This window comes from Umbelopsis ramanniana, assembly GCF_025399195.1.
Source record: "Umbelopsis ramanniana AG unplaced genomic scaffold K450scaffold_72, whole genome shotgun sequence".
NCBI classification, from domain to species: Eukaryota; Fungi; Mucoromycota; class Umbelopsidomycetes; order Umbelopsidales; family Umbelopsidaceae; genus Umbelopsis; species Umbelopsis ramanniana.
In genome coordinates, this window is record NW_026252158.1 from 17,625 (window position 1) to 29,773 (window position 12,149).

General features: G+C 44.2%; 6 protein-coding genes across 6 annotated transcripts; 3 read left to right on the forward strand and 3 right to left on the reverse strand.

Moving 5' to 3' along the window:
• Positions 1-10: 10 nt before the first annotated feature.
• K450DRAFT_258600 (uncharacterized protein) lies at positions 11-3,324 on the forward strand. The gene is made up of 5 exons (XM_051591869.1): positions 11-516; positions 596-761; positions 826-1,578; positions 1,646-1,848; positions 3,144-3,324. Exons 1-5 carry the CDS (start codon positions 308-310, stop codon positions 3,145-3,147), a joined length of 1,335 nt encoding a protein of 444 aa, XP_051441043.1. The 5' UTR covers positions 11-307; the 3' UTR covers positions 3,148-3,324.
• Positions 2,978-4,445, forward strand: K450DRAFT_258604 (uncharacterized protein). Its single transcript, XM_051591870.1, has one exon. The coding sequence runs from the start codon at positions 3,215-3,217 to the stop codon at positions 4,178-4,180; it is 966 nt and encodes a 321-aa protein (XP_051441044.1). The 5' UTR covers positions 2,978-3,214; the 3' UTR covers positions 4,181-4,445.
• A 485-nt stretch (positions 4,446-4,930) lies between these two features.
• On the reverse strand, positions 4,931-7,844 carry K450DRAFT_258609 (uncharacterized protein). The gene is made up of 9 exons (XM_051591871.1): positions 7,210-7,844; positions 7,076-7,141; positions 6,758-6,984; positions 6,520-6,679; positions 5,791-6,429; positions 5,593-5,709; positions 5,461-5,525; positions 5,257-5,396; positions 4,931-4,990 (listed from the first exon to the last, which is right to left on the reverse strand). The coding sequence occupies exons 1-9, from the start codon at positions 7,753-7,755 to the stop codon at positions 4,959-4,961; spliced, it is 1,992 nt and encodes a 663-aa protein (XP_051441045.1). The 5' UTR covers positions 7,756-7,844; the 3' UTR covers positions 4,931-4,958.
• A 64-nt stretch (positions 7,845-7,908) lies between these two features.
• K450DRAFT_258613 (uncharacterized protein) lies at positions 7,909-8,439 on the forward strand. The gene has a single exon (XM_051591872.1). The coding sequence runs from the start codon at positions 8,148-8,150 to the stop codon at positions 8,400-8,402; it is 255 nt and encodes an 84-aa protein (XP_051441046.1). The 5' UTR covers positions 7,909-8,147; the 3' UTR covers positions 8,403-8,439.
• K450DRAFT_258616 (uncharacterized protein) lies at positions 8,440-9,926 on the reverse strand. The gene is made up of 5 exons (XM_051591873.1): positions 9,815-9,926; positions 9,425-9,742; positions 9,215-9,339; positions 8,905-9,134; positions 8,440-8,838 (listed from the first exon to the last, which is right to left on the reverse strand). Exons 2-5 carry the CDS (start codon positions 9,557-9,559, stop codon positions 8,477-8,479), a joined length of 852 nt encoding a protein of 283 aa, XP_051441047.1. The 5' UTR covers positions 9,560-9,742; positions 9,815-9,926; the 3' UTR covers positions 8,440-8,476.
• K450DRAFT_258617 (uncharacterized protein) lies at positions 9,199-10,636 on the reverse strand. Its single transcript, XM_051591874.1, has 6 exons — positions 10,620-10,636; positions 10,386-10,515; positions 10,191-10,287; positions 9,815-10,119; positions 9,425-9,742; positions 9,199-9,339 (listed from the first exon to the last, which is right to left on the reverse strand). Exons 2-5 carry the CDS (start codon positions 10,401-10,403, stop codon positions 9,644-9,646), a joined length of 519 nt encoding a protein of 172 aa, XP_051441048.1. The 5' UTR covers positions 10,404-10,515; positions 10,620-10,636; the 3' UTR covers positions 9,199-9,339; positions 9,425-9,643.
• Positions 10,637-12,149: the final 1,513 nt, after the last annotated feature.

Genomic DNA, 12,149 nt, shown 5'->3' on the forward strand with positions numbered 1-12,149 from the left:
TAATATATTTGTGCTTATTGAATAAGGGAAACGGCGGGTGAACATCAATGTGGCATGTTTTAGGTTTGTATTAACCTTACCCTGCTACGATGGCCCGTCCGCTCCACTCCCTTGAGTCACATATTAACCCAACAACTAATCCAAATACAGCCTTCAACCCACGAAATCCAACAGAGAGCATTGCTGGTGGGGTGAAGAGCTCTTAGATCAATTATCAGGTCTATCAGATGAAGATATCAACCTCGAAGGCTTCAGACATGGATACGCGGGCCAACACGACTTTGTATTGCTGAGTGAGTTCTCAGAAATGCAAGGCCCACTTCCACTTGCTGTTATCATAGAAGATGCCTGTTTAGACCTTGAAACCATCAATATGAAAAAGGAATCTTCATCCGCCAACGAAGCTCCTCTTCCCAAAGATGCACAATCATTTCTTTCCAAAATTGGCATTGAACACTTCGATCTGAACTCTTTCGTACTGCGTATTGTTTCGGTCGATAGATCTTCTGAGCAGCGGTAAGCATTTAGTTCAGGACAGAGGGGAATATTTCTAGGTCAAGATTGTGTCAGCTAATGAAACACCTGATCATCACAGACGCAGTTTTGATGACGATGCAATCGCTTCACCACATCAGTCTCCGTCTATTGACTTAGCAGATTCTACTACGCTTGAACCAAATTCAGGAGATACCACTCCGTTTCGAATTCCAGAAGATGCTCAAATTTACTCATATGATTCTGAGGGAAAGTTTTACTCATTTGTAAGTATTCGCTATGCTTTTGAGAGGCTCGCTTAGTGTTTTGCTGACACTCTCATGTTTAAAGACTCAATACTTGACTCTCTTCGACATCTCCGCCAGAGGCTATGTGCGGCCGGTATCTATATCTTATGTCACGAAGGATCCTCATAAAATATTGCCACGCTTCTCGATTTTCATGGAACGCTTTTCCAAAGTGTCTCATATCCTGAAAGTTGGTAATTTCCCAAACTTTGCTCGAGACCTACATTACCGACTTCAAGATCTAGAATATACAGAGTCACAGATGGCGTCGCAACAATTGAATACAGAATCGAAGGAAGATAGTTTAAAAGAGAGCAATGATGATCCAAACAAGGATACTTCACAACCTGTTGATGGTAATGGCAATTTGACGCTTGAAGCTCTACAACAAGCTATTGGAGAGCTGAAGGCTACAATCGATCAAGTGGAACATCACCCTGTATTGTTTTCTTCAAAAATACAGGAATCAGAAAGTGAGCAAAGCTCTAAAGTCGCAAGCGAGAAAGAGACTGAAACAGCCAAAAAGGCTCATGAACAGCAGACGGAGTCGGAAGATAAGCAGCGGTCAAATTCAGTAGCATCTTCGGTTGTTGCTATGACAAGGACTGTATCGAGGGGTTTGTCAACCGTCACTGATATGCTCCCTTTCAAAGGCCCTTGGAGTAGCGCTTTTCTTGAACATCGGCGGAATCGCGAATCCCAACTGAAGGCAGCTGCGGGAGACAGTTCAGATAGCGTAAATCAGGCCGATGAGGATGGAAGGCTACTTGATAGCTCGCTGGATGCAAAATACGAGGTGAATCATCATGGCTATGACCTTTTTTTCTTCTGCTAAGAGCATGTATGCTGATTTACTTTGACAGCCTCAAATAGTGCATTCTATATTCCCCGTAACAGCATCAGATCGCCGGTTACGGACATTGTCTCAGTTATGTTCACCACTAAAGCAACCCATTATTACGCAAGATGATGTTCGCAAAACCATCCTTTTGAGTCCGACACAGGAATTTGCGAATCCGAAGCTTACGCCGAATTCAGTAGATATGCTGTCGCAACCATCACATTCGCTCTACATCGCTCTAGATAAATATGCAGAGACCATTAATGAGATTATGGACATTGTGCGTGACTTGGGAAGGAACAGCGTTTCGCTTGATATCCAAGATGAGGATCTGGATGTTGCTAGTATGTACACCAGAGGCATTTTCTTTTTATTGTTAACAAGTATAGCTTATCATTTCCAATCCTGATAGGACCATCCTCTGCAATTCTATCCATCGGAAGAACCATGGTCATGAACTTCAAAAATCCAGCACCTCGAAGGTAAGTACAAGGTGGAGTGACGGTAATCAGCAAGCTTCAATCTAACATCTGCTCTTTTTTTATGTGGTATGTTTCTTAGAATTGGAGCAAAACAAATTGAAGAAGAGGAGGAAAAAAATGCAACAGAAAACTCTGTAAAGCTCGAGCTTGGAGGTCACCGTATCAGAGGAGAACGATTATATGTCGTCGACGACAAAAGCACCATCCTTCCAACCAGGAAAGAACGCAGCTATAGTGACAGTGAAGAGAAGACCAGTTCTTCAATCCCATCTTTAGGTGGAGCCAACTTGGACGACAAGGTTCCCAGTGCAAACTATATTCTTTCCCTAATTGGAGGACAAGTTTGGGATCGCAACGACGGGGATCCAGGCACTGGACTTAAGAATGCCCTGCATGAAAATACGCGATACATCAAGCACGTTATATTTGCGATAATGAGCGGAAGAACCACCCTAGTTGTTGGTGGCGCATCAAGCGAAGAGTAAGTGAATTGGATCGCAGAGTAAAACACCAATACCATAATGCTGACTACTTCTCTTCCATATTTTACCAATCAGAAATATTAAAAGTGTCGTGCTGGCATTATCATTGTTTGTCCCTGGTCATTCCAGAAGAACGCATCGTGTTATCAAGTGGCATCCTGATACGCTGACGGAAGATATGCTGACGGGTGTGAAACTGATCGGGGTACCAAAAGATAAGGTCAATGCCTCGATATACGCCATGGATGTCAGTGTCTTTGACCTTGATAATGTCGAGACCGCCGGCCATGGCGGCAGTTTACTTTGCGGGCCGCTTTATGTTGATGGACATTGGATTGATGACATGATCTCCCATGCCTATACATTTCCGGTAAATATTGATCAGTTCATGATGGTGGGTCGTTCCATCACAGCTTGCACTAAAAATAAGGGTATTGTTTTCAGTCCGATGCAGCTCTTATCGCCCATATACATACCATTTTCTTCAATATTGCCCTAAAGGCCTATATCCTATACCATGCTTTTATACATAATGATCAGGTCTCCGAATTTATCCCTGAGCCTGCGATAGATACAGCATTCGCAACAAGCTCAGCCGAAGTGGCCAAAGACTCTCAAAAGTGGAGTATGCGAAAATTGATGGATTACTGGCGACGGATAGATGAACGCCAAACCAAGTACGAGAGGGAGAAAGGGAATCCGATGGACTCTGTGTTGTCGTCGTCTGATTCACCAGAAAAGCTTCATACGTGGTCCGATACCAGCACTAATTCACTCGACTTGAGAGCCATCTCTAATTTTATGGCAAACAAAGATTCGGCTATGGCTTCTGAACGGCCTCAGTTCCTCTCACTCAGCAGCATGCAAGAGAGCAACTTGTTAAGGCAGCAGATCGCTAAAGCAGCAGCAGCCAATGGACCTCGCAAAGCATCAACTAGCCAAGATAATGCAAAAGACGATGCGGATCCATCGAATCATGAACAAAATGAAGCAACAGTTACTTTGCAGTCGATCGCTGCTTCTCGTGAACAACGACCAGCGCTTGCTGACCTCGACTGGAATCAAGGCGACCAACGACTAGCCACACCACCTAAAACGATCCCCATAGATAAGCCATCACACACCGATAGTAGCGACGTGCCAAGAGATGCAGCACCTGAGCCATACGGATCGCTGCAATCTGATTTCAGTGGAGTATCCTCCGCTACTGGAGCGACCAGCTGCTACTATACATCCAACATGACGGCCTCTGAACTGCAAAACGAAGAAAGTTTCTCAATGACCAACGAAGGAGACGATGATACAGGCTCCAGCACCGGATCTGAAAGTTGCAGCTCGGAAGGCAGTGACGATGATAGCAGGGCAAGTCCAGCTCCAGCATCCGCGAAGCCGTCTGATTTGCAATCCTATGATGAGAGCTCTCTCACGGGTCAGGCGGCCGAAGAAGGTCGAAGGTTCATGATGGAGGAACTGGGGCTCAGTGGTGACGACCAGACCATTGTGGTTGTAAGTAAACGCCTGCTCTATTGTATCTATGGCAATATGTTTTTCTCGCTAACCGTTACTTCACTCTTCTTCTCAGTACATAACTAGTATCATGTAATTGTCTCTGCCCAACGGTCATATACAAGTGTAAATACAATATTAGGCTCCATTTTCTAAAGCCATTCCATACTTGGTATTGTAATAAAATAACAACAATTTTCAGTTTATTCTGAAGTGTGAAAGTGGTAAATAGGGAGGTGTCAAGCTATGATGGAATGGTGAGAGATCGCAAGTTATGAATGTCTGGTTTCAGACAGCTGTTCTGTTGGAACATCTTGGCCGAAGTCAGCTTCGGTTGTTTGAGTGAGAACTTCGACAGTGGGCGATTCAACATTGGTGACTTTCAGTTTTTCAAATTCACCAAAGTCGCTCGCGAAACTTGACCAAGAGACTTCTTTTCTAGCGTCTTGTTCAAATTGGCTGAAAGGGTCTTGAGCATCTTTTTCGGCGCTTTGTTGGTTTGAGTCGTCACTACTGGCCCCTACGAAACCACCAAAGTCATCGTCGTTCTTGCCAAACCCATCATCGTCTTGGCCGAATGGGTCGTTAGTTCGTGCCGCAAATGGATCTTCTTCATTGATGACTTCATCTTCTTCTTCAAATGGGTTTTGGGGGTCTCGCATGGCCCACGCAGTGTCTGTCGCTTCATTCTCAAAAGCGGTGGCGCCAGCCGTCTTGTCAGTGGGAAAGGCATTTCTGAATTCTTTCCATTCTTTACCGAAGGCAGCATCTTCTTCTGCTTCTTCATCACTGTCAACTCCAAACTCTTGATCAATCTGGTTTTGATCATCTTCGAAGCTACCAGTATGTTGGAAACCGCCACTGCTTATATACTCTTGTTCCTTATCAAAGTCGGTACTATGGGGAGATACAAAATGATTTAGTAAGGGTATAAAGACATAGAAAGGCAACAGCAGGCAATTACCTTATCCAACCGCCCATACCGTCCTCTTCGTCATCATCATCCTCGTCAGCAAAGTCTCCCTTGACCTCAGCAATTTGTCTAGTGATGTCCTCTGTCATCATATCGTGCTCAAGGCCATCTAGTCCGCCAGCGGGCTTGATGCCGCCAAGCGGCACACGGTCACGAAGCTTTGTTTCTCTTAATGGTCCGTTGATGTAACTGTCCCATGCATCCAAATCCAGACTGTCTTTGACGACAGCATAAATCTCATCTGGGTAGGATGCAAGCACCTTGATGACTTCGTCGGAAATGAATGTGAGATGTCCCATGTATCCAAGACGGCGGCCCTTTGCTTTTGCACTACAGAAATTTAAAATGTGAGTGTCGGTGACAGGCAGTATCACAGGGTATACTGTACACGTACCATAATTCATCGTTTAATTTTTGAGCTTCAACAATTCGCTGGGTGAGCCGACCATCTTTGAAGACCTGTCAGAAAAACCCCCGTTAGTAAACCGACGGCAGCTCTTCCATACCAAACCTGCTGTACACTTACCGAAATGACGAGTTCTCGGTTATAGCCAAAGTCCATACGGCCATTACAGATTTGATGAAGGGTATCGTAAACAACGTAATGTAAGAAATTGTTCCATTGGAAGGAGAAGAATAGATCCTATACAGACAATTTGTATTAGCCAAGTTCATGTCTCCCAAGACAAGCCAATACAAAAATGATGATGAGTTTTGTTCTTACCAAACAGGCAGGTAATACGCGGTGCTTAACGTATTGCATTTTGAGGTAATCACCAACTGCTACTTGTTCGCCTTCAAAGTCTACCATGATTGGCATTTGCAATCTGTGCTCTGCATCTAAGTTGCTTGCATCGCTTGGGTCCTCCATTGCCGTCTCTTTATGAGGATCTCCCGAGGAAACATTGTGATCGTCTTGCGCTGAAAGGTCTTCAGCGAGGCGCAATTCATCATCATTCTCCTCTTCGGTTTCAGCTGGCTCATCAGAAGGAGCAGACGCAACAACCTTTTCTCCAGTGAATTCAGTCTCTTTGGACTGTATTCCAGTGGCATCAGAAGAGTCGTTGTCGGTATCAGAAGTTGTTGCAGCATTTGACGCCATGGCTGAGTCTTCGTTCGAAATACCGAGTTGGCGGTTAACGTGATGCTGTTCCAAGAATTCTAATGTGTGGGTATCTCCCAGAGGAGTGGACATGGTGGAGCGTTGTTGTGCTATTTCAGATATGGTGATGTTTTCTTTGACGGGAAGATTAAGATTTGACATATTGGAACAGTGTAGAAGTTCAGCATACAATTCACAAATTTTTAAGCGTTCAAAGCCTAGAGGGACTTGGGGTCCGGTTGTTGTAGGCACAGGATCGCTCTATTAATGAGATCACAAGAAAGAAAAAATCTGTTAGTATGGGCATACTCATTACAAGCAATCTCTACATGGTTTAGCCATCGAACTTACAACAGATCTAGGTTCAACCAACAGCTTTTGGAAATTTTCAGTTCGGTCTGCCATGACTTGCAGCATTTCACCCAAGTTGACAGAGGATAGCATGCCCTGTTGCATTCCTCCCAGCATGGTTCCACCTCCCATGACCAGCATTTGATCCATTTCAAAATCGCTGAAAAGAAAGTGGTGAAAAGGTTAAAAAGACAATGATCATTGACTCAAGCAAGTGAGTGGTGGGGCAAGCAATTACCTGTTATTATGTCTAATGAAGTCAATAATAATAGTCACGCCGTTTATCAAACTTGAGGTGGCATTTGGTGCATTGCTGTCTAACATGTAATCGGCAAGTCTTGTCATAATTTCTTTGCTCTTTAACTCTTGAATAAGAGCGTTGGTGCCAATGGTGGGTGACTCTGGGTTACTTGTTTGTGACATACGAATGATATCGGAAATGAGCTGTTGAGCATTGGCATGAGTCTATTCATGTAACGAAAGAAAGCCAGTCAGTATATTAGACATTGTGTGACAACACCATTGCAATTTGCATACATATGTTGCACCAACATACCTCTGGATCTCTATGCGGTTCCAACCGATCTATAAGCTTAATCAACAACTTTTGTTCACTCAACCACTGTGAAAGGCATAACTGATTAGATAAAGTTATAAGGCTGAATGTTTATCACTGCTGCGCATCCATACCTGTACTATGCCTTGTCCTTCAGGAAGTTCCTCACATCTAACCAACGTCAAAAAAAGGTCGCCAACCGGACTAGCATCGTCTAGATGACTTATCATCTTGTCAATGATATTGTCCCTGGATTTGATAAAGGTGATCATCTCCGATGTGCGCTTTGCAAGTAGAACAGCGTTCACTTTACAAAAATAACCAGTTTGCAGGGTACCAAGAGTGTCCTCAGTATCGAATATGGACCAAGATTTTGACAAGAGATCAAGATGGTCTAGGACAATGGCATCGACTAAAGCAGGAATTTCACAAGACAAGATTTCACTGGCAAGGTATGGGTATTTTAAAGTTTGATGATCGGGTAAGTCGTTTGCTGTGATGAGATGTACAAGCTGCTTCAGAATATCAGGCGCACACAGGAAGTTGATAAGCTTTTGATTATGAGTCTTTGCTTCTTGCAGCAGATCATCGTCTTCGAAGAGTTCGTCCAGCGAGACATCCTCTTTATCGAGTAAAGAATCAATGGCAGAAGGATTATGGAAGCCAAAACGCCAAAACATGAATGCTTAGTGGGAAATGGAGTGCACAGAGGCGATGGCTGTATAAAAAGGTTCAGATGCTGAGAGCGTTTTCTTCAGGTGCAACCGAGACTGAAGGGACTTGGGAACCTCCTCTCTAGATAAAATTTGGTGTCGTCATCGCACACTCAAAAGTGGGTAGCATTGTATAAATGTTTATGTTTTTATTTTTTCGTAGAACAACGAATCACTATCTAAAGGCGAAGACCTCCGTTATACTTTGCATACAGCAGAACAACAGCAGCTCCAGCAACGAATCCTTTTATACCATAGAAGTCAGTTCGTAGGTAAGATGGGTCCAAAAAGAAGGCGCGCGTGTTAGTATATTCTCTGGGTACCAATAAAATGGGACTCCGAACACTTCCTTACCTTCAATGAAGCCAAGCACGGGAGGCGAAGTCAAAAAGTTTTCAGCTTCTTGCACCTTGGGTCCAGCTTTTCGTCTAAGTTCATTCAGTTCGTTACGAAGTCTGGTAACTTCATCCTTGGCTACGTCAGAGGCCTTGTCAATACCCTCATGGAGTTTCTTTTCAGTTTGTTTGCTAGAATCAGACATGGTTCACAAAGTGAGGGAAAGGAAAAAAAGAGATGAAATGCAAACTCTTTGGGACTATTATTTTTATTTTTAATTGAATTGGGGGTTTGTTTTGGGAGGCGTAATGTCTCCGCGGGTTCATGCAAGGGACTCATATTTTTATGGGTTTCAAAGGGAATAATCTCGCTTGACAATTTCATCAAAGCTGGTCTTGTCGATAGCAAAATCCTTGACAAACTCAGCTTCCAACTCGTGCATTTTGTTACCAACGATCACAAGTGAGTGAAGGGGTCCGCCAAAATCAGCATCGACCAGCTGCTGCAGGGTGCCAGAGATCAATGTTTGATGTGGTTGGCCGACGCGTGCACATCCGATGGCCAGTGTTTCACCCGTATAGGCCTTTTCACCACGGTTATCTTCGATCTCCAAAAGCTGTTCAATCGCCTGGTTGACAGTCATATAGCGCGGGGGTTCATAGATCTTTCTTCCTCGAGCCAGATTTTCTATACTTTGCTCCTTCACTTTGATATCTAAAGTAAAACAAACATGTGAGCACGGATGTTATTGACTGTTTCAAAGCCCTCTTTTCAATTTACCTAGTAGACACAAAGTGTGCAACCCAAGCGCACGGTTCTCCTTGATTCGGTCATAAAAGCTATCGGGCCGCCATGTGTCGGTGAAAAATACAATTGAGATGGTTTGACCAAAGTTGTATAGTTGAAGTCCGCACGCGCCTATTGCGTTCATAATGGAAGCGTTGTGAATGACTTGCACCGGTATATCGAGCTCGCGGGCACGAATGACAAGATCCGTGTGTGTAGTAGCTCTGACAGCCGCAAATAATAATAAAATGGTTACTCCTTGTGACAAACAGTCATGTCAACATGATTGACAACTGTCACTTACCCATAAGGGTCACCAACTACTAAAAATGCAACGTTGATTTTATCGGCATCGGCTAAAATAGCGTCACTCTCGGATTCAACCATTTCTCGGTCGGCAACAATGACTTGCTTGCCATAGTACTCGGACTGTATTCAAATGAAAGGAATTTAGATATTGCTGTGACCTATAGTTTCATGTACGGGCGGGAAATATTCAGAAACCCAAACTTACAAGCTTGGAAGAATCCACCATCAGAATGCTGGTGTAAGCTTCCAGATATACACGCTCGCAGCTTTTGACCGCTTCAAGGCCACGAACAGTAATGTCCTTTTCATCAGAGAGACCGAGACCAATCACGTACAGCATTTCGTTTTCGATGAAGTTTCGGCTGCCCGCACAATTCCTACTGTGGAGCAAAAAAAAAAAATTGTGCCCCGAACTGTGACTTGCTCAGCAGCTCAGGAAGAAGATCTGATTTAAGAGGTTCACTCTGGAAGCTTTGTTGCCCAGGCTGGATGGCATCGACATGACCATTCGATTATTAATATGCTTTTGAAGTAAAATATGAATTCAGTTATGCAAAATGTTTGCATGGACATAGGCTTTCATTAAAAAATTTACCTCGTCTTGGAACAATTTGGCCATTTGAAGTAACCTCTCTGCCATAATGGTAAGAAAAATACGAGTGTTTGAGTCGTCATATTCTTCTGCGACATCACCCATGTCGTATAAAACGGCTTCGAATCGATCAATGGTTGCATTTACATCCAGTTTGCCCGTTTTTAAAATCGAAGGGTCAAGTCCCTGAAAGTCTTGCTGGAAACTTATATATGCTACGAATACTCGCTTGAGTTTCTCTAGCATATTTTTCGATAAACCATCTGGAGGCGATACAGACAGATGCTCGAGGGCAGCGTGGTAATCACCTTCGTCCGCATCGGAGGTTGTCAGTACTCCATAGCTACCATATAAACAAATATGTTTCAATGATATTTACCAGAGAGCACTTCTTGTAGTATCTCCTGTGACTCAGTTTGCAATCCTCTGCCGTCTGGATGCTGAGTGGAATCTAAGTTCTGGTGCGTTTGCAAACGCTGATATGTTCATAAAGTAGTGACCAGAAAGTTTATGAGTGAGCGGTCATCAAACAATATATTTATTGTATGGCCACTCGTCGAAGGCAAAATCTTACGTTGTCTGGGATGAGCATGTGGGCAATGTGATGAGTGTGAAGCCATTCGTAAAAGACACCGGCTGTATGCCTTTGCGTTACACAGGGAATTTGACACCATTTGGCAGGTATGAAGTAAGAGTACTGTCACCTTCCATTGGAATTGAATAAACATGAATTTTTTAGTACATCTTCGTTATGTCTTTCGCTCTTTGATATGTCAATCGTATTAAGTATCGACAAATGTGCCTTTACCTCGTCTGCTAAAGCCTGGATCAAAGCAGCGCTTCATGAGAATTTGACGAGGGGTGGAATATATCACGTGATTCGAGATGTGAACTTTGGCGCGTATTTTTTTTTCAAGCAAAATGCTCCAGTCTCGAATCCATAACTTGGGCTGGTAATCATGTTTGGAGGAGGTAATGCATTTGGCTCTAGCGCCTTTGGGCAGCAACAGCAACAGCAACCACAACAACAGCAGAACTCTCTCTTTGGCCAACAACCCCAGCAACAACAGTCGACGTTTGGTGGTAAGAATTTTGACAAAATTCTATGCCGTAGCTGCGGTATGCGAGATAATGAGAGATCACTTACACTTTATTCACTATAGGCTTTGGTGCAACTTCAGCCGCACCAAACGCATTCGGTGCCGCTAATACTGGTATGTCTGCATTTGGAGCCACTCCAGGAGCTAGCACCTCAGCATTTGGGGCTCAACCCACTACACGTATGTACCTGTTTGATTTTGATAACATCCATGGCAATTCAATGTCCTAAACAACTTTGCCATTTGCATAGCTGCATTTGGTAGCACTTCCAACAATACCTCAGCTTTTAATGCACGACCATCGGCTTTTGGATCGTCAGCATTCGGTGCCAGTAAGTTACATATGACCAGCATACCTACATCTGATGCCTGCCACACTCGCATCGCGGATAATTAATTATACTCAATTGATAGATACTCAACAACAACAGCAACAACCAGCAACTTCAGGCTTTGGCTTCGGTGGTAAGTTCATGATCTTGTTCTTTCTCAATGTTTTTATCAAATACCAATTACCTTCCTTTACAGCCTCTTCATCCACTACTCCTGCGTTTGGTTCATCAACGACCCCCGCCACAGGTGGTGGATTATTCGGATCGCGACCAGCAACCACCAGTGCATTTGGAAGCACAGCACCCGCTACCGGTGGTGGTGTATTTGGTGCAGCAAACCCGACACCAACAACAGGATTCGGAGCCACGGCCTCCACTCCTTTTGGCGGTGGCGCAACTGGCCAAGTGCAAGGCACTGTCAACCCTGAATTCACCGCTACAACTGAACGTGACACTAGCACTGGTGTGAACAACAGCTATCAAACGATCACAGCTATGCCAGCATACCGAAACTACTCTGTTGAAGAACTGCGAGTCCAAGATTATCAAGCTGGCCGTAAAAATGCTGGCACTAGCGGTGGCGCCTTCGGTGCAACTGGAGGATATGGTGCACAAACTTCAACTCCCTTTGGCCAATCCGCAACCTCAAATGCCTTTGGAATGCCAAGTACGTCTGCTGCTGGATCTGCTTTTGGCCAAACCACAGGTGGTTTCGGTCAAAGTGCTGGTGGTTTCGGTCAAACCAGCAATACTGGTTTCGGTTCTGCCAATACTGGAGCTACTGGTGGTCTCTTTGGTCAGCAATCTACAAGTGCAGCACCCGCTTTTGGTTCAACCCAACCTGCTACCACAGGATTTGGCGGTGCCGCTTTCGGTCAGCAACCACAACAGCAGCAGAATACAGGA